This window comes from Mauremys reevesii, linkage group 7 (genome assembly GCF_016161935.1).
Source record: "Mauremys reevesii isolate NIE-2019 linkage group 7, ASM1616193v1, whole genome shotgun sequence".
In the NCBI taxonomy this organism is placed as follows: Eukaryota; Metazoa; Chordata; order Testudines; family Geoemydidae; genus Mauremys; species Mauremys reevesii.
Genome location: NC_052629.1, coordinates 109,717,762 through 109,743,558, shown reverse-complemented (window position 1 = coordinate 109,743,558; position 25,797 = coordinate 109,717,762). Strand labels below are relative to the sequence as shown.

General features: G+C 38.9%; 1 protein-coding gene across 22 annotated transcripts in view; it reads left to right on the top strand.

The window, feature by feature from the left end:
• GRM7 (glutamate metabotropic receptor 7) overlaps positions 1–25,797 on the top strand; it is a 1,280,044-nt gene that overhangs the window by 1,168,075 nt on the left and 86,172 nt on the right. Inside the window, exon 9 of one of the 22 annotated variants that reach the window (XM_039481462.1) lies at positions 647–761. The exons of the other annotated variants lie outside the window; for them this stretch is intronic. Within the exon in view, the coding sequence (XP_039337396.1) occupies positions 647–652 (6 nt within the window). The 3' untranslated portion in view covers positions 653–761. Of the gene's footprint in view, positions 1–646; positions 762–25,797 lie in introns of those variants that run through there. 22 annotated transcript variants of the gene reach the window in all.

Sequence of the window (25,797 nt, the reverse complement as noted above, 5' to 3'; positions counted from 1 at the left end):
TTTTTACTTTGAATTATAGTTTCTCTCTTATACTGTGACTGGACAGTCTACATTTATGTGTTAGGTAGTGGTGAAAGCAATTTTACATTCAGGATGAGTAAATTAAGATGTCCTATGCATAAGATAAATGGTAGAGTATCAGAAGTAAGTAGCCTCGTGTTCTTGGATGTAAACATGTCATTTGGAGTCAGAAATTCCAAGCACTTCAAATTGTAAGATCTTTTTAGATGAAGATTTTGTGCTTTTCTTTAAATTATCCCCAGTGCTACTTGAGACAGGACACTGAATTAGATGACCACTGGTCTGATCTAGTACAGGAATTATTGGACCAGATCCTCAGTTAGTATCAATGGAGCTGGCGTAGTGCAGCTATGCCAATTTACGCCAATTGAGTAGCTGAATCCTTATGTTGTGCAAGAGCCTTTTGTTACCCAAAATTCATGTCCCTAGTTATAAATATCGGAGATTGCAATCCTTTAACATTATTAGAATAGAGTTACTTATCATTTTAGATAGACGATCGTGTACCTGTGGTAGTGCAGCGATGTTTATACAAAATCATAAAAGATATAGTGCAGATTGAATTTGTAAGTCCTTGTTACATTTATTCATTGTCCACTTTATTTTGATTGTTTTCTATTCACAGATATAATCGTACAGAGAGACATCATATCATATGGTGCAATTATTCAAACGTAGTTTGGAAATGTATATTATACGATTCTATAAGAATAGATTGCTTTCTTTATTATTAATGTACCCTAATGTAGATTTTATTTTAGACCTACAACTGAAAAGTTTCTCAGAGGCAATGCATTTATGGTAAAGGTGAAAAAAATAAAACAAAGATCGGTATATGAACTGAAAAATGAGTGTATAATTAACTAATTGTGGTACGTAGGTCTTTCAGATTTTTTTCTCACTTTTCCATTTGTTAAAGTTGTTTAATTGGTTACTTTGTCTGTATCACAATTGATAGCCCTTGGAGACAGTTTGCATAGGAAGGAGAAACTTCCAAAATTCTTCATCTTAGAAACATTTATTTACATTTCTGTTTTTCCACTTAATCTAATTTGATTACCAATTTCAGTAACATAAAGCGCAAAGTATCAGAGGGGTAGCCGTGTTAGTCTGGATCTGTAAAAGCGACAAAGAATCCTGTGGCACCTTATAGACTAACAGACGTTTTGCAGCATGAGCTTTCGTGGGTGAATACCCACTTCTTCAGATGCAACTGAAGAAGTGGGTATTCACCCACGAAAGCTCATGCTGCAAAACGTCTGTTAGTCTATAAGGTGCCACAGGATTCTTTGTTGCTTATAAAGCGCAAAGCAGACAGATACAAAATGTACGTATCAAATCCAGATAGAATATTTAGTTTAAATACACCTTCAGTTCACATAGAGCTATAATAATATTTACAGAAATGACCCCCTGACTAACCCAGCACAAATTCTATACAGTAAATTAAACACAAAAACGCAACCAATATGTTCTTTGATCTGACAACCTAGATGAGATGGTATCTTCGAAGGAGCAGGCAGAGACAGACTCAGCTAAGGCTTAGTCCCAACAAGATAAAGGTGATGGACGGTTGGGGAAAATTATGCTTCATCCAAAGCTCATACAAGTTATTGGAAAGACATGCACAGACTTCAGTAGGCTTTGTATCAAGTCAGACTATAGAACTAGGAGTGTCAGACTGCCCAATTATCAGCAATTATGGCACACCAGATCAAACCATATTTCTTTTAAACAAACAATATGGCACCTCTTAGTGTGTGTTTCTTCCTTCAGAGAACCCAGGCCTTCCTGAGTCTGAGATCTGGTAGCAAAGTCAAAACAAACAACTAAAACCTGCTATCTCAGGACTATGTCTTCTTTCCCAGCAGCTACCTCCTTTGTTCTATGGGCCTTTGTTTGCGGCAGAGCCCCTTGATCATAATACCAAAGGCCTTGTAGACTTTCCTCTACAATCTTACCCCATATTTAATTTAGGTTTCTGGGAAATGTCCCAGACCTATGTTGTTTTGAACTCAGAGTACAATGGTTGTCTTGAGTCACATTTCTGCATAATGTTGGGCATAAAAGTAGATCACCAGGGCAGGATTTTTTTTTGAATTGCATGCATCTCTGCCTAGCACCAGCACTTTTTTCCCTTCTGCTACGAATGTTAAGCCTACGTAATGAAGGCATTGTGAAATCACAAATCGATATTGAATAACTGTAGAGGAAGAAACTATCATCTACTTTCTGTTACTTAAATTAAATTCCCTGAATGTCTAGAATGTAATAATGAAAAATTAGATCGTTTAATGGCAATCCTGAATATCAATCTGTTATGTAGCAGACAAACCAAGCGGATCCTGGTTTGTCTGAAATATAATGCTCCTTTGCATTATTACACTAGTACATTCAGCATTACGTTCAGAATGCTTGCATAGACTTGAGAATAATTGCATAGCTTCTTCATAGGTACAGAAATATGTCTTCCTGTGACCACCCTCTTAACATTTCTAAAAAGAAATGCAATTTGGAAACGAGCCATATCTATAAATGTTATGTTACTAGAAATTCTGGTTACCCCACGTTTAAAGGTCATATTATAACCCGGAACTATAGGAAAAATGGAATTGTGCAAGTAGAACGGTGGTTGGCAACCTGCGGCCCACGGGCCTCACGTGGCCCATCAGGGTAATCAGCTGGCGGGCCACAAGACTGTTTACATTGACTATCCACAAGCATGGGCTCCCACAGCTCCCAGTGTCCGTGATCTCATCCCTTTGGCCTGCACCGCTTCCCGTGGCTCCCATTGGCCGGGAATGGCGAACCGCGGCCACTGGGAGCTGCAGGCGGCTGTGCCTGCGGATGGTCAATGTAAACAAACTGTCTCGTGGCCCACCAGCGGATTACCCTGACGGTCAGCAGGTTGCCCACCACTGATATAGACTATGCCCCTAAAATCTCATTTTCTCAAATCAGGTGACTAAGTACTACATAGGGATTGGTCATCATTCTGTTTAGATACATTGTATTGAGAATTTTATCACCTGATATCTGTGATTACTCTTTATTTTTAGTAATTGTTAATATCAAAGTCATACTGCAATTGGGCATTCTGGGTGGCTAGACATCCTAGTGGTTAAAGCGCATGGCCTCCAGCCCCTGGCTTAGTTGCAGGTCTCAGTCTTGAAGGTAGGGGGAGGTAAGTCCGCCCTCTCCACCAGATTCCAGCCCCAGACCTGGTGTTTTTCAACCCCTGAACAGGGGTAACCCTCCTAGCAGGGAGTCTAAATTTGCTGCCCTGGGCTACTTCCTACCAATGTCTGTTCAGTTTGGGACATGGCCTCTCTAGTCCACTTAGTTGGGTGGCCTGCTTCCTGTGGGGTCCTCTTGTGAGTCTTGAGAGGGGCCTGGTCACGGTCCCAAGCACCTTCAGGAGGGCAGGCATTGGCTGCAGGTATAACAGGGTGGAGCTAGCTGGGCCCAGGGTCTGTCTTTAATCCCTGCTGTGCTGGCTGGTAGTTGCTCTGTTTCATCACTTCCTCAAAACCGATACAAAATTGTCTCCATGCCCCTAGCTCTGTTATCCTTATGGGATTTTTTTAAGCTACTGTGGAAATGTTTATAGAATAAGAAGGTTGTAACTATTACTCTAAATGAGTAATGATGGTTTCTCTCCCAATATGATCCCCTTCTTTGGGTATATTTTACCCATGAATTCAGATGGGTGGGGACAATCAGCATCTTGTATTCTTTGTCCATAGCCAAGAATTTACTTTTGTGCCCAAATTACATAAATCTCTGTCACTTTTTCTTTTCCATTTCTCTGTATGACCACCAGCGCGAAATGTGAAACCCTTAATCCCATTTATTGTGGAACCCTTCTGCTTACTCTTCTGCTGACATTTTTGAGGATGGCCATTTCATTCAGATCGATAGAATAATCAGGATACCCGTTACATTTGGCAGCACACATTTGTACTTATTGTATAAAATGTAACATAAATACAATAATTCACAGGCACATACCAACTGGATTCTTATTCAGATTAAACAACTACATGGCAGTGGTACTTTACATATTGTATAGTTGGTAAAAGTAAGATACTCTGTAATTCTGTGCAATATAAATATTGATTAACCAGGTAGAACAAGCATATATTTCTCACCGAGGAATGCTTGATATGGCAGTTGCTATAGCAACTATACCTTTGTGGATGTCTGTCAGAGTCAAACATTCGTTGCTGCGTATATCATTGTATGAGAGAGAGAGAGAGAACTAGCTTCTGCAGATCATGCAGCCTGTGACTGCAGACTTCCCATAATTTGAGGCACAAAGAAATATAAAGGAGAATCTCAGCTTTCACTTAAAAAGAAAGTAATTTTTAAACCATTTTTAAAATGACAAATATGAAACAATGGGACAATTTACCAAAAAAAAAAAAAAAAAAACCCCAAAAGCCCCTAAAATTGATAACACAAATAAAGACGAGTTTTGATGACAATAGCAGTATAAAATTATGGCACGTCAAGTTTCCTCCATCATTATTCTATCAGTTAGTCTTTGCAGAACTGTGTTTTTAGCTAGCTGTTAGTGGTCTGTATGTTCAGGCGCTGTAGCTTTTAATTTTAAGCTTCAAGACAGTATCTTTCAGAGATCCTCATGGAATGTAATGAGCTGACTATTGTATTTGGTCTAAGAGAAGCCACATTTTAAAAAAATCTCAAGGAATAAGATTTTTGCCACCATTGCTAAAAATCTATCGAGAATTTCAATTAAGGACCTTCAACATAGAACTGGTGCTCCTTCAAGAAAAGAGTATATAATGACAATTTTTTGTTGAAGGCTGGACTATTTTTAATGGGAACATTGTCTTTTAATAATGAAAAAATAAACATTAATTAAAACCCACAAATGATATGTTGGAGAAAAACAGAGTTCTGACTCTCTGGTTAGGTGCAGCAAAGTCAGATACTTTATTATCTCTCGCAATTGCATGGAGGGAGAAAGCTAAACAGGTCTCTTTCCTGACAAAAAAATTACAGCAAGCATTAATACCTTTTGTTACAAACAATAATGTGAAACAGCTGCATTTTGTTTATGCATAGGTCATCCTGATATCTTATTTTTCTCACCAATTTAAACTATAGTCTATATTCCATACTTATCTGACTCAACGTTGCAACAACTTCTCACACAGTTCTTTCCCACTCGCCTCACACAATCCTCACTTCTACAAATCTCGCGTTATTAGGGTTACAGCTTAGCCTGACAATTGCTCACTGAGGGGACTGTTTGCACTGAAATCCCCTTCAATTCCCTGTCAGATGAAAACGAATAATAATTGAAATACTTTAAAAGCAGCAAAGAATCCTGTGGCACCTTATAGACTAACAGATGTTTTGGAGCATGAGCTTTCGTGGGTGAATACCCACTTCGTCGGATGCAAGACTTTGGAGCTCATGCTCCAAAACGTCTGCTAGTCTATAAGGTGCCACGGGATTCTTTGCTGCTTTTACAGATCCAGACTAACACAGCTACCCCTCTGATACTTAAATACTTTAGATTACAAAAGAGGACTGATTAAAAGGATTGTGATTTTATATATTTTATCAGAATAGCCTCATTTATGTAAAAATGTGTATACAGTATAAACTTCTGAATACCATTAAATATCTATAGAAAAGTTTCAAAGATTTAAAATGTGCTCAGACCCACTCAAAATCCTTAATTATATAGCACCACAGTAATAGCGTAGCAACTGCTCTTAAACTTATTATTTAATTTATTGCTTTCTTCCTATAATTTTTCTTTCAACACAGTGGGTGGTTGTTAAGGAGTGTTAAGTCAAGAGTAGCACAAAAGGGATATACCCCACAATTGGCTGCAGTAGCTTTATCTTGCTGTGAATAAGATTATGTTTACAAGTATGTTGTTTATTAGCAAGCACTGCAGAACTGAATAGGAGTTTCAAGTTCTGGAGTCACTGATTTTTCAAAGGACAAGTTTCCCCCTCACTGTTCTATTGGCAGTGGGTTCATCCCCTAAACCAGTAATTATCCCTACATCCACCTATAGATGTCCTATTCCCTTTAAGCAGCTGGTTCTAAGAACCCCTACAGCAGAGTGTGACTCAGCAGAGATGATCATCACATTTTAAAATTCTATATAGCATACTTTACCCAACCAAGAGAGCTGGAAGTGAATTAGTGAAGTGCTACAGCTACTTGCTGACTGCTGTTAGCACCACCGCACCTGTCCATGCCCACACCTGATTCACAGATGTTCTGTGACACAGAAAGCAATAAAGGAGCAAATTTGAGCAACAGTGGTGGAAAATGCTGCCTGGTACAGGCAGACTCAGAAGCACAGCATTTCTACAAATCTATAGCATTGCTGTAAAAGAGACATACAAAAACCCTAGTTTTCCGCTGCTGTAGTGTGAAATCCTGCCTTGTAGAACCTCTCTGGTCCAAAATTGTTTTGTGGAAGAGTGACTCCTCTTCACTCCACCCTGGGACACAGCACCACCCATGGTAAGGAATTGTCAATGTGTTGCACATAGGCTATGAAAAGAACAAGCCAAGAGAAGGATCAGAAACATAAGGCTTTTATTCCAAGAAAACGATGCTTTCATACATCTAGAAGTAATATAAGTGGTGAAAACAATTAGAGCCACCAATTGAGTCTCTTACCCCAACCCTTCCTGAATGGTAAATGAGAGGAAAAAAAACCCTGGACCACCTGCTAGCTGAGATTGTCCACACTTCCTTTGATGAAGGAATCTAACTACTCTACAACACGTTCAGAAAACAGAACTTTCACAACACCATGGAACTCACTCCTGCAAGAGAGAGTGACAACTGATCTCTGCATATTCAGAGCTAAATGCAAAACCCATTTATCCAAAGTAGTTTTTCATCAGCACTAACACAGGTGCACTCATGTAAACAGATGTAAATTGTTATTTCTATTTTTAAATTATTGGGAGCTGCTCCAGTATTTTACTGATGGGGGCCAAGTCAGTACCTGGATAGAAAGGTAGATGACAGACTGGAGGATTCCAAAAGGGGTAGTGGGTTGTTGTTGCTACTGACACTGTTTTCTCTTCTCTGTGGATTGAGTTTACATGCAACATTTAATGCTCAATTTTGGAATTCAAGCTTTGTTAGTTGTGACATGGTGGTATATCTGTTTCCTGACTAGATGAGCATGACCCCTTCCTAATAGAGAAGGCTGGAAGAAGTCCCAAAGGGTCTGGGACTCTCAGTGAAAGGTGAGGTGGCTGATATACTGGAGTAGGAATTTTTTAGAAAAATATTAAATCATTTGATCTAAGGACAATGTAGGACATATCCGAGACAGCTTTTCTAGGGGAAAAAAAAAGTCCACTGTGAGATTTATTGGTTGGGTGCAGAGTTTAATTTATTTTTCTCTGGTTACAGAAGAGTTGTGTGCATATACTAAAGACCATGGTTGGATCCTAGTCTGCCTTGTTTAGTTGCCTGTGATGGGGTTTTGGAAAATTTGTGCCCTTGATGTGTCAAACCCTGTTTCATCCCATATAAAATATAGTAAGGGTGTCGGATTTACTGCATTCACCACAATCACTGACACCAAGTCTTTTCATGTGTAGTCCTAAGTGCAGCGAGTGAAGTCAGTTTAGCCTAGTGCCCTGTCTTCTGATAGTCGCCAGTGCTAGATGCTTCAGAGGGAATTAACAGAATTTGGTGATTTCTAATGATCTATCTGTTATCATCCCGTCCCAGTTTCTGGCAGTTGGAGGTTTGGGGCCTTCCAGGATCATGGGGTTACATTCCTGACCATATTGGCTAATATCCGTAGATCTATCTTTCATGACATATCAAATTCTTTTTTGAAGCCAGTTATACTTTTGGCCTTCACAATATCCCATAGCAATGAATTCCACAGATTAGTGTGTGTTGTGTGAAGAAGTACTTCCTTATGTTTGTTTTAAACTTGCTTCATATTAATTTAATTAGGTGACCCCTAGTTCTTGTGTTACATGAAGGGGTAAATGACATTCCCTATTTACTTTCTCTATACCATTAATGATTTTATAGACCTCTATCATATTACCCCTTAGCTGTCTCTTTTCCAAGCTGAAAAGTTCCAGTCTTTTTAATCTCACTTGGTATGGAAGCTGTTCCATGCCCCTAATCATTTTTGTTGTCCTTGTCTGTAGCTTTTTCAAGTCTAAGATCTCTTTTTTATAGATGGAGCAACAGGACTGCACACAGTATTCAAAATGTGAGCATACTATGGATTTATATAGTGGCATTATGATATTTTCTGTTTTATTATCTATCCCTGTCTCAATGGTTCCTCACATTTAGCTTCTTTTTTTTTTTTTGACTGCCACTGCATATTGTGTGAATGTTTTCAGAGAATTATCTGTGATAACTCCAAAGTCTCTTTCTTGAGTGGCAACAGCTACTCCAGACCCCATCATTTTGTATGTATACTTGGGATTATTTTTTTCCAATGTGCATTATTTTCCACTTATCAACACAGAAATTCATCTGCCATTTTGTTGCTGTCACCCAGTTTTGTGAGATACCTTGCAATGATTCACAGTCAGCTTTGACCTTGACTATCTTGAATAATTTTGCATGTTCTGCAAATTTTGCCACCTCACTGTTCACCCCCCTTTTCCAGATCACTTATGAAAATGTTGCAGTACAGATCTTTGGGGGACCCTGCAATTTACCTCTCTCCATTGTGAAAACTGGCCATTTATTCCTAGCCTTTGCTTCCTATATTTTAACCAGTTACTGATCCACAAAAGTACCTTCTATTTTATCCCATGACTAATTAGTTTGCTTAAGAACCTTTGGTCCTTTGACTATTTTTTTTTATTTGGGGTTTACTTTTAGTTTGAGCCTCTATTGTGGTCTCTGTGTAGTTTGCAGGCATTTCACCCTTGTGATTATTCCTTTTAATTTAACTAGTTTCTTCATTTCTGTGTAGTTGCTCTTTTTTAAAATTAAACGCTACTTTGTTTCTTTGGCATTTCCCCACCTATGAAGATGTTAAATTTCATTACATTATTGTCACTATTACCAAATGGTTCAGCATATTCAGCTCTTAAACCAGATCCTGTGCTCCATTTAGAACTCAAATCAAGAATCTCCTCTTCCCTAGTGGGTTCCAAGACAAGCTGCTCCAAGAAGCAGTCATTTATAGTATCTAGAAATTTTATCTCTAGATCCCTTCCTGAGGTGACACACACACAGTCAATATGAGGGTAGCTGAAATCCCCATTATTATTGTGTTTTCTGCAGTGGTAGCTTGTAATCTCCATGAGCATTTCACAATCATCATCTCCATCCTCATCATATAGTCAGTAGCATTCCTATTCCTATAGTCTAACTGTTCAAGCATGGAATTTCTATCCATAGAGATTCTGTGGCACATCTTGATTCATTTAAGATTTTTGCCTTATTTGACTCTGTGCTTTCTTTCACAGTTACTCATGCCTTGTAAAATATGCATCTCACATGTGGAATGAATTCCCACTGACTAAGGACCGTCACAAACCTCACAACATTCTGCTCCAAGTGCAGAGAGATCTTTTTGACTTTGCCTTCTCTAACATACACAGTATGTGTTTATGTTTAAAAAACACCTAAACCTACAAAAACAAAGCACTATCCTGCACACACATTTGTACCCCTGGGGAGAGAATGAGAGAAAGAATAAACCATGTGTGACCGATGTTAGTCATGTCACTTAATACACTGCTGGAAGGTGCTCAGGTACTACGATGATGAGAGCAGTATAAGAACATATATTAAATAGAATAGAAAACATTCCACTGTGAATACTCATATATGCAAATTAAGCATTAACTCATCTTACTGCATGTGCAAGCTTAATATTCAGTGTCTGCAAAGCATGTATAGTATGCGAGAAAAGCTGGATCAATCAAATCTTTGTAGAAAGCAAATGCAAAATAAATTGAAGCATGGCTGAAATGAATTTTAAATTAAATTTAGGTAAATGCTTACAATTTTTTCCCCAATATTCCCTCAGTTTAGCAATAATCAAACCCTTCCGCCAGTTCATATATAAAATTTCCCTACCCACTTCTCTTCTCTTACTAAGCTGACGTACCTTATGCTTATAATGCCTGTACAAGATATACTCAAAAATGAATATAGAGTAATTTTTTTCTTTAACTGACCTATACAAAAAAGCACAAACTGGCAAATCCTTTTATAAATTTAGGTTATTGAAGATGAGCCTCTTTTTGCTTTACTATTTTTGAGAAACTGCTCAAGGATAGTTTACCCATGTGAAAAGTATATTCCTATAATGCTGCATGGGTCAGTAAGATCTATTGTGTTTTCATGAGTTATTGCTGGGAGCATGTATTAAATCTTGCTAGAGTCACCTGTAAATTATATTCCTAAAATTTACAAAAAGAGACATAGATGAGGAAACTTGCTTATTGAAACATTTAGTCACCTTTTTGTTTCTTTTTGGACCAGAGAATCCCCTGTCTCTCATCTACCTACTCCCATCACACATACTCTAGTAAGTTTCTTCACTCATGCCTCAATATCTAGTGACTTTTACTTATTCCTGTGCAGAGTGAACCTCACAATATTTGGCCTTTGAGTTCAGTTCACAAACAAATCCCAATGTTCAGATGAATAAGCAAGGAGGTACTGTCTAGTGGTTAAAGCGTAATACAGGGAAGCAGAGGAACTGGGTTATATTCTCAAGTCTTTTGTAGAATCTCTATGAATTTTGAACAAATCCTTTCAGTTTTCTGTGCCTCAGTTTTTCAAGCTGTAAAATTTATTCTGGAGGACGAATCTAGCCGCCTCTATTTACATCAGTAAATCTAAAGTAATTCCATTAATATCGGTGGGGTTTACCAGTATAACTAAAAGGAAAAAAAAAGATACAATATTTTCAGAACACTTTGAATCCCTCAAATGAAAGGCACTATCAAAGTGCAAAATATTATTATTGCTGGTGCTTCTCTACAGCTCTAGAATCTGCAGAACTGGGCTACACATTGCATAAGAAACTACTTTCTTATGACATTTTTTTATACTTCAATGCCTAGTCTCAGCAGGAAACAGAAAGTCAGAAAAAAATGTATCTGAATATTTTAATATATTAAATTTCAGTTAGAATTTAGTTCTAGAAATGTGTAATGGTTCAGAGGGGCCTTTTTTTTTCCTCCTGACCCGTATAGCTCATCACCAATTTATATGATATATCTAGAGGACATTGTAGAATATTTTAGAAATACTACTACTATAATAATAATAAATGGCTCCCTGGCATGCAGAAAAACCCTAAAGCATTTTACAGATAGATTTATAAGCGGTATGCAATGTATATAAAACATTCACCTACCACTGAAATGTACCAACTTAATAGCACTCAGAAACACGGTACTACAGAATAAAGCAGGAAATTCTATTCTGTTCTGTCACATTTCAGGGCACCTGCACTTCTTTTCCCCCTTCTGTGGGCTCCCTGCTCCTCGGCTGTCACTTCTCTTGAGGGAAGACTTGCATCTTTCCCCCTTTTGATTGGGGTATTTCCAGGCTGCGTAGTTTCATGCTTACACTGTGATATCCTCAGCAAGTCAGAAGGCCTAATTAGGTCTGTGTCTGCTCTTTGCTTTCTCCTCAGATGCTATAAACCAGTGCTTCTCAAAGGCGGGCCGCCGCTTGTTCAGGGAAAACCCCTGGCGGTTTCGGGCCGGTTTGTTTACCTGCCGCATCTGCAGGTTTGGCCGATCGTGGCTCCCACTGGCTGCAGTTCGCTGCTCCAGAATTACCCTGCAGCCCTTTCTAAGCAAGCACATTTATTCTTAAGGGAAAGGTATTACAGAGAAAACATGTTAAATACAATGAAAGAACCTACACTCAAACCAACAAGTTGACCAGAAATCACCTCCCGATTCCATCAATGGCTGTGGTAAGATTCAGCCCTTCAAACCTCACAAAGGATTTTTTCATCTGCTTACCATTTCATAAGAGTTTTTATATGTTCGCCTTTATACAGCTGGGATCTTAGATCTTCACAGACCATGAATAAGTAAATAGTCACACAGTGATTCTTTCCTTAGGCATAGCTTCAAAAGGTTGGTTCCAGAGGTGGACATCTCTCCCAGGTATTTCCTAAGAAAACCCACTTATGTTTGTTTGTCTCAAAAGTTCCTTCTTGCCTGGCACATTATTTGAAGCTTATAACACTTCCCAGGGATTTACATTGGCCAGAACTCCTCCCTAGAGAAGTTACATACAATCCCTCAATAATAAATACATTTTGCATTTATAATACAATGGACTCCAAAGCTATTTAAACTTACTTCAATAAGTTCTACCAAAGATGTTGCAGGATACTGCCTTATCTGTCACATATTCTATACAGGTTCTCATTCTGCACTCATCACCTTGCTGTTGGCAGTACATTAAGCCAGTTAAGAAGAGCATATCCAGCTAGAGTAGCAGGAGGAATTTAAACTAGGCAACATATAATCAATTAAATTGTAATTTTGACAAGGATAATGGAGTTAGCACCCCTGTTCTTGCAAATAGTACTTTGGGATCTTTAATGACTGGAAGAAGTCAGAACTAACTTTCTTCTTTTCTTATTCAAGAGACTTACACATCCAGAAACACAATGCCAGGTCATCAGTTAAATACTCTGAAAAAGGAAAGATTACTACCGGTACTTTATTGAATAAGCACACTACCTCCTGGAGCACAGGCTTTTCCTTGGAGGTCTCTCATCCAAGTATTGATAGGGCCTGACCCCATTTAGTTTATAAGAGCTGACAAGATCACAGCCAGAGGTGGTAGAACTGCAGGGCTCTTTTATCAAGGTGCATATTTAAATTTAGAATACAGAAAACTCTGAGCTACTCCGAGTGAAGTAAGAGCTGATTAGTATAATTAGATCCTCTTAGAAGACTTAAATTAATGGAATTATGATTCTTGAAACAACAGAAAAAGCATACAAAAGTTTAAAGTTGATCTGCTTTATCACATTTGCTGCATTGTAATACCCCTTTAATGTTAATATGCACTTCTGTGGTAAAAATCTAATTTAAAATATTGAACAGATAGAGCTCAAGGCCACAATCATGCTCTACATAATTACCTAAGGAGTAGAGTGCACATTTCCAATGAAGAGGTGCCATCAGCTGTTAGGATGGCATGAGAAATATATGCAGCGTGCTCGTGCAGTAATAGCCTCCTGAATCTCTTAATAGGAATATACAGGTGAATACTAAAGGATAATTAGCAACAAATTCATTTTGTGAATTTTTCAGTTATTGAATCAGGTATCTTCACAATGGAACAATAATATTTCATCTATATTTATATAGAACTGTCTCATAATGGTGATGTATTCATTTAAGCAGACATTACTTTTTTAAAGTTAGCACCCCCGGAGGTAGGTCTTCAGTCACGGAGGGATTCTTTGAAGCCTGCAAGCATTAGTGCTTTGATGTTTGATGCAGAAAGTGAGGGATATTTTCACTGTGATAATTCTAGCCTCTTTTTTTCCATTCCCTTCTGTACTAAAAAATAAATGTAGAACGTAGTAAATTTCCCCCCCACCCCAAAAAAAGTCTGAGTTAAAACATAGAAAAATAAATGTAACTGAAAAAGAGTCTGTGTGACAAAGAGAGAGTGTACGCTGTGACCTGAATAATCACAGTTCCCCAATGTGGTCCAGTGGAGACCTGGGGCCAGATTCTCTATTGTATTATGTGATCGTTTCGTATTGCTTAAGCAGCACAGAGGAGATGGCCACAAATGCCCAGCAGAAAATACATCTTTTGGAGGGGAACAACCAGCTAGTTCAAGTGTGCTACAGCTGGTCCTGAGCCTATGTCCTCCCCAGCCCTGGTGTAGGTGGCATGTTGGGGTCAGGAAGGGGATGAGGCACAGAGAAACTCTGCCAATCTTCCACTAGCATGTGATTCATTAAAGACTATTGCCTTATACCAGTGGCACAGTTTAGCAGCTTAGCAGCTACTCTAAATCACCTCAGGCCACAAGTAGGTGAGGCCCTAAGAGGCAGCCATAACAGGCTCCTTGACTGTCCCTCACCTCCCTGCTTTGAGCTTTGTTTAATCAACCCAGGCAGAGCCAGAAATTATGGGAAATATCATGATAAAACTTATCCCTGTGACAATAGCTGCACTATTTCTAGACCAAGGAAGTGAAAATAAGCCCTGGGTAAGCATTTGTGCTATTTTGATGCTTGTTATTGTGAGCTTTTTTGGTATTCACTAACTTTAATGCAAACAAAATTACTGATAGACTCTTAAGTTGAGCAGTGTCAAATTACACTATGCTAAGGAAGGAACACAAGAACAACTACGCTATCTTTGACTATAAACAATTGTCCTAACTCTATTACTATTATTATTTATTTGTCTTACAGTACCACCTACTGGCCCCAATCAAGATCTCTACCCCATTGTGCTAAGAATCGTGCTATAAAATTGTGCTATTGTGCTATAAAAATCATGACTGGTGTTATAAAATCATGACTAGTGTGGAGAAAGTAAATAAAAAAGTGTTATTTACTCCTTCTCATGACACAAGAACTAGGGGTCACCAAATGAAATTAATTGGCAACAGGTTTAAAACAAACAAAAGGAAGTATTTTTTCATTCAATGCACAATCAACCTGTGGAACTCCTTGCCAGAGGATGTTGTGAAGGCCAACACTATAACAGGGTTCAAAAAAGAACTAGATAATTTCATGGAGGATAGGTCCATCAATGGCTATTAGCCAAGGCTGCCCAGAGGATTCAGGGGGGCCTGAAGTCTTCGGCGGCGGGGGCCCCTGCTTTGGTGGTAATTTGATGGCAGACGGTCCTTCCTCTCTGGGACCCGCTGCCGAAGTGCCCCGAAGACCTGGTACTTTGGTGGCGGGTCCCGGCCGGAGCGGAAGGACTCCCCGCCACTGAATTGCCGCCGAAGACCTGGAGTGGAAGAAGCTCCGGGGGCCCAGGACCCCACTCCGGGGGCCCCAAAAAACTCTCATGAGGGCCCCTGCAGGGCCCGGGGCCTGGGGCAAATTGCCCCACTTGCCCCCCCTCTGGGCGGCCCTGCTTGCCAGAAGCTGGAAATGGGTGACAGGGGATGGATCACTTAATGATTACTTGTTCTGTTCATTCTCTCTGGGGCCCCTGGCATTGACTACTGTCAGAAGACAGGATTCTGGGCTAGATGGACCTTGGTCTGACCCAGTATGACCTTTCTTATGTTTTTATGAATCATATGAACACATAGTAGAAGATATTTCCTGACTTGAGGGATTTACAGTTTAAATAGACAATAGGTAGCAAATATTTGATTATCCTCATTTTATTGCTGAAAGGAACTAAGGCTCAAAGAGATTAAGTGACTTGCCCAAGGACATCTGGGAAGTCTGTGTCAGAAATTGAATCTAAATGTCATCTGGCTTAAATCCGGTGCTTTAATCACAAGACTAGCCTTCCTCCCTGGCCTTCAGTGAACTTCATTGTCTGAATCTTATTATTTTTTTAGCCTCACAGTCACTACTTCAGATGAAAATTTGCCAAAGTTGTGCATCATAGATGTTGTAATTAGTCATCTGAAATTGTTGACAGCAATGGATCACTCTTGAACCCATTTCATTATTAAATCTGTTCTGGTTTCCCTGGAGGTACTGTCATTTGCTGTATGTTTGTACATCATCTAGTACTGTGGGGCCCTGTAATGTTGGCCTTCCAAGTGCCACCACATTGTAAATGATAAATAACAATTATCTGCTTTAAAGGCTAATATGGAATAATTTCCTACAGATTCTACAAGCTCATGTATGTTTGCAAAGTATAAAATAAATGTCCATCAAAATGTTTTTTAATGTGAATATGCAGCATTTCTCCCAGTGTCAGGCCACTTATTCAAAGTCACTGCAGCTCAGAAAGGGCTAGTCTAGGCTAACAATTTTCTTAAAATGACCCACTGTTGCACTCCCACTGGTGCAGCTTCATCAGTCACAGCAATGCTGAAAACAAAAAGGTAGATCATCCATCTGTGCTTTGCATGCTATGTTGTCACGGTCTGCTCTGAGCAGGGTTAGATGACACAGCGGTAAAAATACAGGTGGCCAGTTTACTCTGGTGCTCTCATTGTTGGTGTAATACTTATTCTTTGTATTGCAATAGGGGATAGGAAACCCAGTCATGTGCTATGCACTGTTGGTACTCCACTTGAGCTGCAACTTTGGCTGTGCAACAGTCAGAGCCATCCCTTGGGTACGGCAAATCGGGGAGACTGCTCCAGGCCCCACGTTTTGGGAGGCCCTGTGGGCCGGTGCAATTGGCCGGCACTATCAGTACTGGAAATGATGTGTCGGTCCCAGAAGTGATAGATTCATCACTTCCACACCAGGTCCCGCATCCCGCTAGGGACGGCCCTGGCAACAATGAGGAATTTTAAGAAAAAATGCTCGTGTAGACACAGGCTTAGTTATTACTGCAAACTGCACCCCAAGAAATTCTATGGTTTTTTAAAGTTATTTGGAAACTGAAATTTGGCTACAGAAACAGTTGAAATCAGCAATTTTTCTTGTTTTTCATAATGCAAACAATCATGCTTAGAAAAAAAAATTGTGAAAAGATGTCATGAGTGTAGGATCAAGTTAAAGACCTGATATTAACAGTTCATGAAGATGGAATAAAAAATCAGTTTCAATGAAATAGGGAAGAAAAGACTTCACCTCAAGTATTTAAGGTTATGTCCTCTTTTGAACAGGACTATGTTAATGCGAACTAGGTACCTTTTAGTTTGTGCCAGCAGTGTCCATGTGGGGTACTTAGAGCACAACACTTTGGTACAATCCACAATTCACACCACCGAAGTGCAGGGTAGACAAACCCTTAGATTTTGTTATGAATATTTCAAACACCAGCTGATGGCTCAATTCAAATCTACTGTGGTCGTTGATTTAGGAGTAATAAAGGTAATAATTGGAGATATACCAATCTCCTAGAACTGGAAGGGACCTTGAAAGGTCATCAAGTCCAGCCCCCTGCCTTCACTAGCAGGACCAATTTTTGCCCCATATCCCTAAGTGGCCCCCTCAAGGATTGAACTCACAACCTTGGGTTTAGCAGGCCAATGCTCAAACCACTGAGCTATCCCTCCCCCCTAGGTTTTCAAAGGCACAAATAGGTGTTGACCTTCAATGGGAGTTGGACACCTAACTGTCCCCTATGTCTTAAAAATTGCCCTCTCTTCCGCAATCCCAGTTTCTAAAGGACAGGGATCTGCATAAGAAAAAAAAAATCAATGGGCACTGATATCCCTGTTGGCAGTCTCAATAGAGAAGCAAAGAACTGAAATGACTTGAGTTAACTTTGCAGTGAAGACAAGCCTCATGTCATAACTCAAGCATTGCCCCTAATTCAAGTTCCATCCACGCACACAAATCCTTTACTTGATTGTAGTGGTGCTTTTAACTCAAGTCGCCTGGCTTGTCAGGTGTACAGGCTAAAACTCAAGGTAGTGCAACTCGTCAGTTGCAAACACAATCACTCTGCAGAGTGAAAGCAGGCTAGCTCTGCTTGAGTGCCACTAGTCATCCAATGCCTTCCCATAAGTCCCCACAGAAGCTCAAGTGTTATTTCACAATGCAACTGTGCTAACTTACGAGAAGTGACTTGAGTGTAGGTAATGTGAGTTAAATCTGCAGTTTAGATGTACCGTACTGAAGTGGTTCTTCCAGGTTGATGTATATTAGTCTGACAGTGTGGGGAGCCTTGTATTATCATAGTTCATGTTGTATGAATAAACATGGGATTTCAAACCCCAGTTTTCAAATGTTCATGTGCATCACATGCTGCATTTACAGCAATCAGTGTATGTCTGCAAAAAAAGTAGATCACGCACATTCCTGACTAGTGGACCCTCGTCAGGAATTTGGTGTGCTCGGAAGTACTCAAATATTTTAAGAGTTTTGTGCCTCCACTGTGTTTTCTTTGTGTGTGTGTGTGCGCGTGCGCGCGCACGCACATCATTCTGGAACTTTCCACACATACTAAATTAATTCTAAAGGAAACTTTTAGGGAGGGGGAAAAGTAGCTTTCCGTTTTGGTTTCTGGTGCATATTTAACTGCCTCTGGCTAAAAAGCAAATTAATTTTAAAAGCTAAAATTTTGCAAGCATTTAATGCATAGTGTTGACATGTGCCTTTTAGTTTTCTTTCTTTAGGAAATGTAAAACCGCCAGGGGAGTTTTACATTTGCAAAGCAATTGTTGCATATGCACACAATAATGTTACATAACACTTTTTATCTACAACATAAGCTGGCAAAATCTAAACATGAAATAATTACTGTTCCATTGACAGTGTTTTGAGTCCAAAAGAGTAATTACTTTGTTGATGAAATTCTCCTCTCTGCTTGCATTTTGAAATCTTTACAATGTCAAACATTCTTGAATTGACAGTGTAATTTTCTCCTGCAGAGCTGTTACAATGGCCATACAGCTACTGTTATGGCATCAATGGAAGATTAATTTCTATCTTAATGTATTTTGGTGCTAACAGCATTAAGGGATCAATCCACCAAAATCTGTGTACATGAGTAGTTTTTACATGAACAGTCCCATCCACCTCAGGGTGGCTCCTTGTGTGAGTTAGGAGTAACCACATAAAGATTTTGCAAGATAGTTACATTACTGAGAAGGGGAAAAATAGAATGTCTTTATAGATCAGTTTCATGCACTTTAGGACCACAAACATTAAACCTTCATTATATGCTTACTGAGTCAATACAAGGAGAGTTAAAGTGTTTGGGTGCCCTAACTTTGTATTTCCATACTTTTTTGGATTTTTGTTAAGTTTAACAGGAATTTTGAATTTCTTGAGTTGTAATACTTCTTTGGGGAGAAGGCAATTACAATATCCCTGAATTGTATTTGCCCCTTAAGTATTGATCTGTTCTCTCAACCTTGACTTCCTCATAATGTAACTTTTTCTCTGAGAATTCTATTGCAGAGATATAAATGTAGGATGGCTTAAACTATGTACAGAAAGGTCTGCATTCTATACTAAATTCTATGGGGCTTTTCCACAAAGACTAGCCAAAGAATAACATATTCTACCAGAAACGTACTATATATAGTGTCGTTTGCTTTTGAAATTGCTGTGGAAAACCTTGGTTCCCATTAATGCTTCTTTGTTTGAACAAGAATTAATAATCTTTTCAGAGAAATCCTTTAGAACATGGCTAACATTATAATCTGAATGCCAGAGACTAAAGTAGCATTTAGTAAGAGCGTATCTTAACCAGTTTCTGAACCCCTTGGGTACTGTAAGAACATAATAATGTTATTTTGAGTAAGAAATAATGGCTGCTGTTTCTAAGCTCATCCAGGAGCATAAAGAAAACCATGAAGGGCTTATTTAATACAAAGCAAGCTGTGCAGATGTTCCTTGATTTTCTTGCTGAACTTTCATGCAGGAGTCAGAGCTTCATTTGATAAAACCTTTTCAACAGTAAGAATGGGGCCTTCGGTATTTTTGCTGTTGCATATGAATGGATTATGAAAGCAGCATGCAAAAAAGCATACTAACTCAAATGGCAGCTGAAGTTATATTTTTCATTGCCCTTGCATGGGGCAGTCACACATTCATAGCTAGATTTTCTACCGTTTGTTTCAGAATAGCAGAAACCAAATGGAAGCTGAAAAGATTAGATGCAATGGGTGCCCAATGTTGCTACCTTGAAGTCAAATGGAACTGTGCCATTGATTTCTGTGGGATACCTACAATCCAAGTCTCACTGCTGGCCATGGCGTTGCTTTTATTACTATTAATCATTTTATTGTTATTGCTATGAATAACTACCAGTATATAAAGCACCATAAACACGTACATTTAAGTTGAGCTATGAAATCTATTTTTCAACTGACATTTTACTGAGGGGGGGGGAGCAGATTTTCCCATCCAAAATCATTAAATTTTTCCTTAAACAGAATTGTTGGGAATCCTCAGTTTTGCTCGTAATTAAATTTTATCCTGAAGAAAAGTCTTTTTTTCTCGTGATAATTTTCATTCTACCATCCTGTGGCCACTTATGAGAATTGGACATTCATCTCTCCTAGGTGTCTTTGGAAATCCCTTATATTGTTTTGTTTATATTATATTTCAATTTCTTATGAAGCATCTAAGAACCAATTTCAGAGAACCAGTCTCTCACCATAAATTAAAAGCCTTTCAGAAAGAGTAAAGTTGATCTGAGATTTTGAAAAAGAGATGCATGCTAACATATATAAGAAAGGAAGGTTAAGAAGTGAACTGTAAGTGGAAAGGAAACCTATGAGAAGAGACCTAAGAAAATAGAGAGAATATTGGTTTTCTTCCCTTTTTTTTTAACTTTTGACTTGCACTTGAGGAATTCCTAAAAGAGTCTCATAAAGGAAACACTTGGTTTTGTCTGGTTCAATGCCATTTTTATTGGTATCCTTATCTAATTCTTTCCCTGAAAGACTGAACATGGTGCATGCATTTCCAGTGGCTCAAGCTGCCATGTAAAGGTCAAGGTCATTTGATCTGAGCTGCCAGGACATTTTGAAATACTTTGTGGATGGCCAGATGACGAATGGGCTTTCGGTGGCTATATTAATCAAGTGGTGCTATTGTTTTTTGAGTTATTTGAAAAAAAATCATGAAAGAGGCAGGAGGAATGCAAACAAAACAAAACAAAATTGAATAGGGAAAAGCAAGTTTTGTCCAGCATGGATTTTCTACCAAGAAAGTTGTTATAATCAAGTGAACATATCTACATTTCATTTAGAAACATCTATACTTAAGCAACACTGACCTCTCATCAGGTATTTCTTTCCAGATAATGACCAGCTATAGGAGATGAAAGCTCTGGACCTTAATCCAGATTGGTCATTAACTGCCAAGAAATGTGTGACCCAGAGGTCATCATTGCCATTATAAACTGTACAAATACAAAATTGCAAAGGGAAAAAATAATTATCTTTTTATGCGTTGAAATGTTTAAAAAGAACATCATGCCCAGCTTTTAAGTACTGACCTGATCTTTCACTACCAGTAAAATACAGGTGGAATAGCCATCAGGAAAGCAGGACATTCTGTTAGGTCTAAAATAGCCTACAGAGCAGTTGTGCTTCCCTACTGTAGTAGGTGTGTTTAAGAAATGGGAAAAAGAAGAATCTTGCCTGTACTATTAAAACCTTTCCAACTCCCAATTTATATGTGAGAAGATTTAAAACACATCAGTTAGGGCCTGATTTTTAAACTGGGGCGCCTAAAGACAGATGTCCAGATCTGTATTTAGGGACCTAAACAATCAATTTGAGTACATAAATTCCAATTCCGACACCTAGATTGTCACGTGGCCTGCCCCAAATTGATTTAAGCCCAACCTGACCTCCCCACTGAATTGGGCTTGAGATTGAGACACTCTGCACAACTAGCACCCAACAAAATCCAAATTAAAGTACTTGGAGATTCTACAGCTAGTTTGTGTTGACCTGATGATCATGTTCCACTCCCCTCCCCCACCCCACTCCCCTACCCCCGCTCACATACTTTTTTAAAAAAGCATTGGCTGGAATACTTCATATAGTAGATGCCGAGAATCTGAATTACTGTGGAGATAACCCAAGAGTTCTCTACTCCACACCCTGATTGTTGTGGTTGCTTCCAGGACTACTTCTGAGAGAACAGGCCAAGTTCTTGGGAAGAAGGGCATTCTGATTCCAGTCCTGCCTTTAGCTTATTGTTTTTCCTAGCCTATGTGTAATAAGTAACCATTCCTCACAGGGAGACATGCTGTGTTCTGGGGTTGAGGGAAGGAAGGCTGGATTTATTAATTGAATTGCATCCTGGAAAAGTTCTGGGGGCAAGATTTCACAACCTCTACAGTAGAGGAGAAATAGGCTGTCTTTGCCTCCTTTATGGCAGCATTAGATGTTGGGAAAAATTCTGTGTCTGAATCTGGTTGTGTATCAGACTATTATCCACAACCAATGATTTAATTTTCCTCCTGCCTGCTTTTTCTCCTACAAGTCATCCACGAATCAGGGGCATTGCTATGGGTGGCTGGGTGCGAGGGTGTTAGTGTGTTTAGCAGTGATTGGGAAGTGGTTGGAGTGCCTACTCATTATACCTATACTATACTGCATTTTTTGGCATTTTCTATAGCCAAGTTTTAAAATTTGTCCATGGTCCAGGAGTTTTTAGGAGTAAACAATGAGCATTTCTTCTTCTTTTGCCATGGGGGAAAGTTTTTATTTTCACCTGAAAGAGAGCGGTATAAGCAGGATAGGGGAGTGGTTCTGGCAGTTCTGTGTCAACATCTTCTCCAGTTGTGTATGTGAATTTGAAGATTATCTGTAAGAAACCTATGGCATAGAGTTCAGATAGATATAGGTCTTGTGCTTTTGGTACTAAAGATCCCAGGTTTGATCTCTGCTGATGATTAGTACAGCCACAGTTCATTATAAGATGAAGGTAATATTTTTTTCTTATATATAAAAAGTACCATTTTTTTCCCTAAAAGATGCTACAGTGACATGATTGAGCTCTCTTAGCTGTTTATCTTTGCTATTGCTAATGTGCCTGTCACAGTAGTCTCTAATCACCAAAGATGCCAAGGCCTATATGCGCCTCTCCTCTAATATGAACTCTAGGGGTATGGAAGGGGAGGCACAGCAACTGGAAACCTGCCTGGGACCTCCAGGATATACAAGGGGAGGATCAGCAACTCCATGTACTAAGTCCCCTTTGCTAGCATATACCTTCTTGCCCCATATCTGTGCTGACTGCATCACCTAGTTGTGTGCATTAAAACCTTGTCTGTGACTCATTTAATTTTCAGGGCTTCAGGAAGAGGTTATGGAACATCTGTCCATCACCGTGTCAAGCTGTTTTTTTCTATTTGTGATAAAGTATATCACTTAATATAATATCCTTGTCTGTTTAAAGTTCATTGTGCTCAAGCATTTGTGCAAGTAAAACTCCATCACTCCAGTGTCCCCATGGAGAGCATGAGTGCAACCAAAGGGATGTGCCCTTTAAATTAAAATAGCTAACTTGCAAAAAATGTTGTGCTGTGTTCTCCCAGCTCTAGTCATTTCACCTCAGCCTCTCATCATCCATCAACCGGTAGCCATTTTCAGTCATTACCTACCTTGAGCTGGAGAAAGGCAATATACAGTGTAACCCATTACCAGTTATTTGAGTCATCCAGTCCCAGTTATAAAGCAATCTGAAGATTGTGTTGCAAGAGCTACAAAATCTATATGTATCATAAGCAGAAACAACCATGTTTCCCTTTTATTTGTTCACAACATATTAGTCGAACTGTAGGTCTAAGAGGGACCATTTGTTTAAGGACTTAGTGAGAGAGTAGGAGGATAAAATATGACATGAACAGTGTGCCTTGGCCTTTCCTTTATTCTCTGTGATTTACATTTTTTTCACATCAGAGCAGTTTAATAGAGGTAATTAAAGGTAATTTGAAGACAAGTTTGCTTTTTTTAGTAGTGGAGCAGATCCTGATAACAATCTGAGCTCTCAACGGTAATTCACTAGGTAGTGTGAAAAGTAAGATGCACTTAAAAGCAAAAGCATAAACTGCTGTCAAGTGTCACTAATATGGGGGTGAAAAATCAGCTAGCACAGTTGAGACGGTCAGTGCTTGAAATACATATCTGCAGTGGGGATGGGATGTTCTGCGAGTAAAACAATAAATTGTTTTATATTGGTACCATCCTTCGAGGACTGTGGCAAGTTTCAGTGGGAAAAAACCCTAGGGTTTTGATACCTGAGTACTTGCTAAATCAATGTAGTTCATTAGCTGATTTCATGAATTCGAAATAATGGCCTGGGCCTTTGACGATGCTGTACATTATTTTAGATTAAGTCAGAGTAGAGCAAAGAGCACTGGCATTCAGACAAAGTGGCAGTGCAAGAAGCAAATGCAGTCTGATCTGAAAGCAAGCAAGGGCTTGTTTGGGAGAAAATAAAATACATCTTTTAGATGTATGCCTAGGTACTCTCTTGGCAACAGTGGAGTGTAATTGAATGCCAAGTGTTATATTACTGTGACTCGAGAAATGTAGCAAGGGGAAGACAACTCTTACAAAAGTGAACTTTCGTCTAGGAGAAAATGTGTCCAGATCTGATTATAACCTCCTCAAAATGCATTTTTGCAAGGCTCATTGAAATGTTAACTATAGGCAGTTTGGTTTATCTTTCTCTGGAACCCAATGGTTCATATTCTCTGACTTATTTATAGTTTTTCAAGAATTCAAGTTTTTATTTTGATTTCTGGTGTTAGTGTTATGGAATTGCTTCTTCATCTATGGGAAGGAGGATTCCCAGGGTACTCAACAGGCATTTATAGGTATTTGATACTCAGAGGCAGAACGGTGTAAATGCATGTGTCCTAGTCTCTCATAAAGGCAGGGAGAAAAGTTTGTTAAAATATATACTTAATATTTAAATGTATAGGTGCAGATTAGTGTCTGTGTGTTGATTAGCTTTATTCACTTTGTGGGTTAGTGAGGGGTACATACTATCTTGTCTTAAAATACACATTTTCTGACTTCTCAATAATATTTCATGTAGTATTCTGTAAATACCCTAAATTATCTGCTGAGAAATAGCTACAAGTAATACTTACTTACTTGTGGTGTTATCTCTGATCTAGGTACAACTACTGTGTACTACTACAGCAACACACAGGAGTTAATTTCTGGGTTGCCTCATGATCTGGAACAAGAAATCATGATCTGTCATGCTGTAACATAAGATACAGTGTCACAGAGTTAGAGGACTGGTGAAATAGATAGGATATTACCAGAGATCACCACTGTAGCATAACAATTTAGAAAAGAAATCGGTTTGTTAATCCATATGCTGTAATACATAAATGCAATATTAGAAAATTAAGGGGAAGGGTTTTGTTTCAGAGTTGCACATTGATACCTCCATAACCACACACAAATCAGAGAGATCGTATAATGACTGAAACTTGGCACCAGGATCTAAAATGGTAGGCTCCTTATGATGAAATCTTATTTAAATGAGCACATAAATCATTTTGTATTCTGAGATTACCAAATCCCAATTTAGCATGACAATAAATGCCCATCTGAATGTCAGAGAAACTCAAGGATTCCATAAGCTAAAAAGCAAGCCCACTTCAGTTTATGAATTATGATAGATTTAGCAGTTTCCATGGTTACAGGTTGTTCTAATTGGGATACATTAGTAGCAACAAGAATTGGATGGCTCAAGTCGTTTAGTTAATTAAATGCAAACTTGGACGCAGCCAAAGGAATAATAGATGAAATGAGCACCTACTGGAATGCACCTGTATAATATGAATACGTCATTGCTGCTGCAGGATTTTTTTTTTTAACAGAATATTTATGGATTCTCAGCCCATCTTTCATAGCCTTACATGTCCTACTATGGGGATGTCTTCTCATTTATTTTACAGTGCTCAGCGGGATGAAGTATGACATCACTGATCAATGAAACATGTTCCTTGGTTCATACCAATAAAGAATGTGAGATTTCAGCTAGGGTGGGAGGTGGGGAGTGAGGAAGAGGGAAGTGTGGTTTACAGCAATTATACCAGATGATTAATCCACAATTCCTTGACTACTACATTTAGCCACTGAAAGCAGAGGGTTTATAATGGAAAAAGCTAACAGACCCTTTACTGTAATATCACAGATACAGTCTTAAAATCAGAG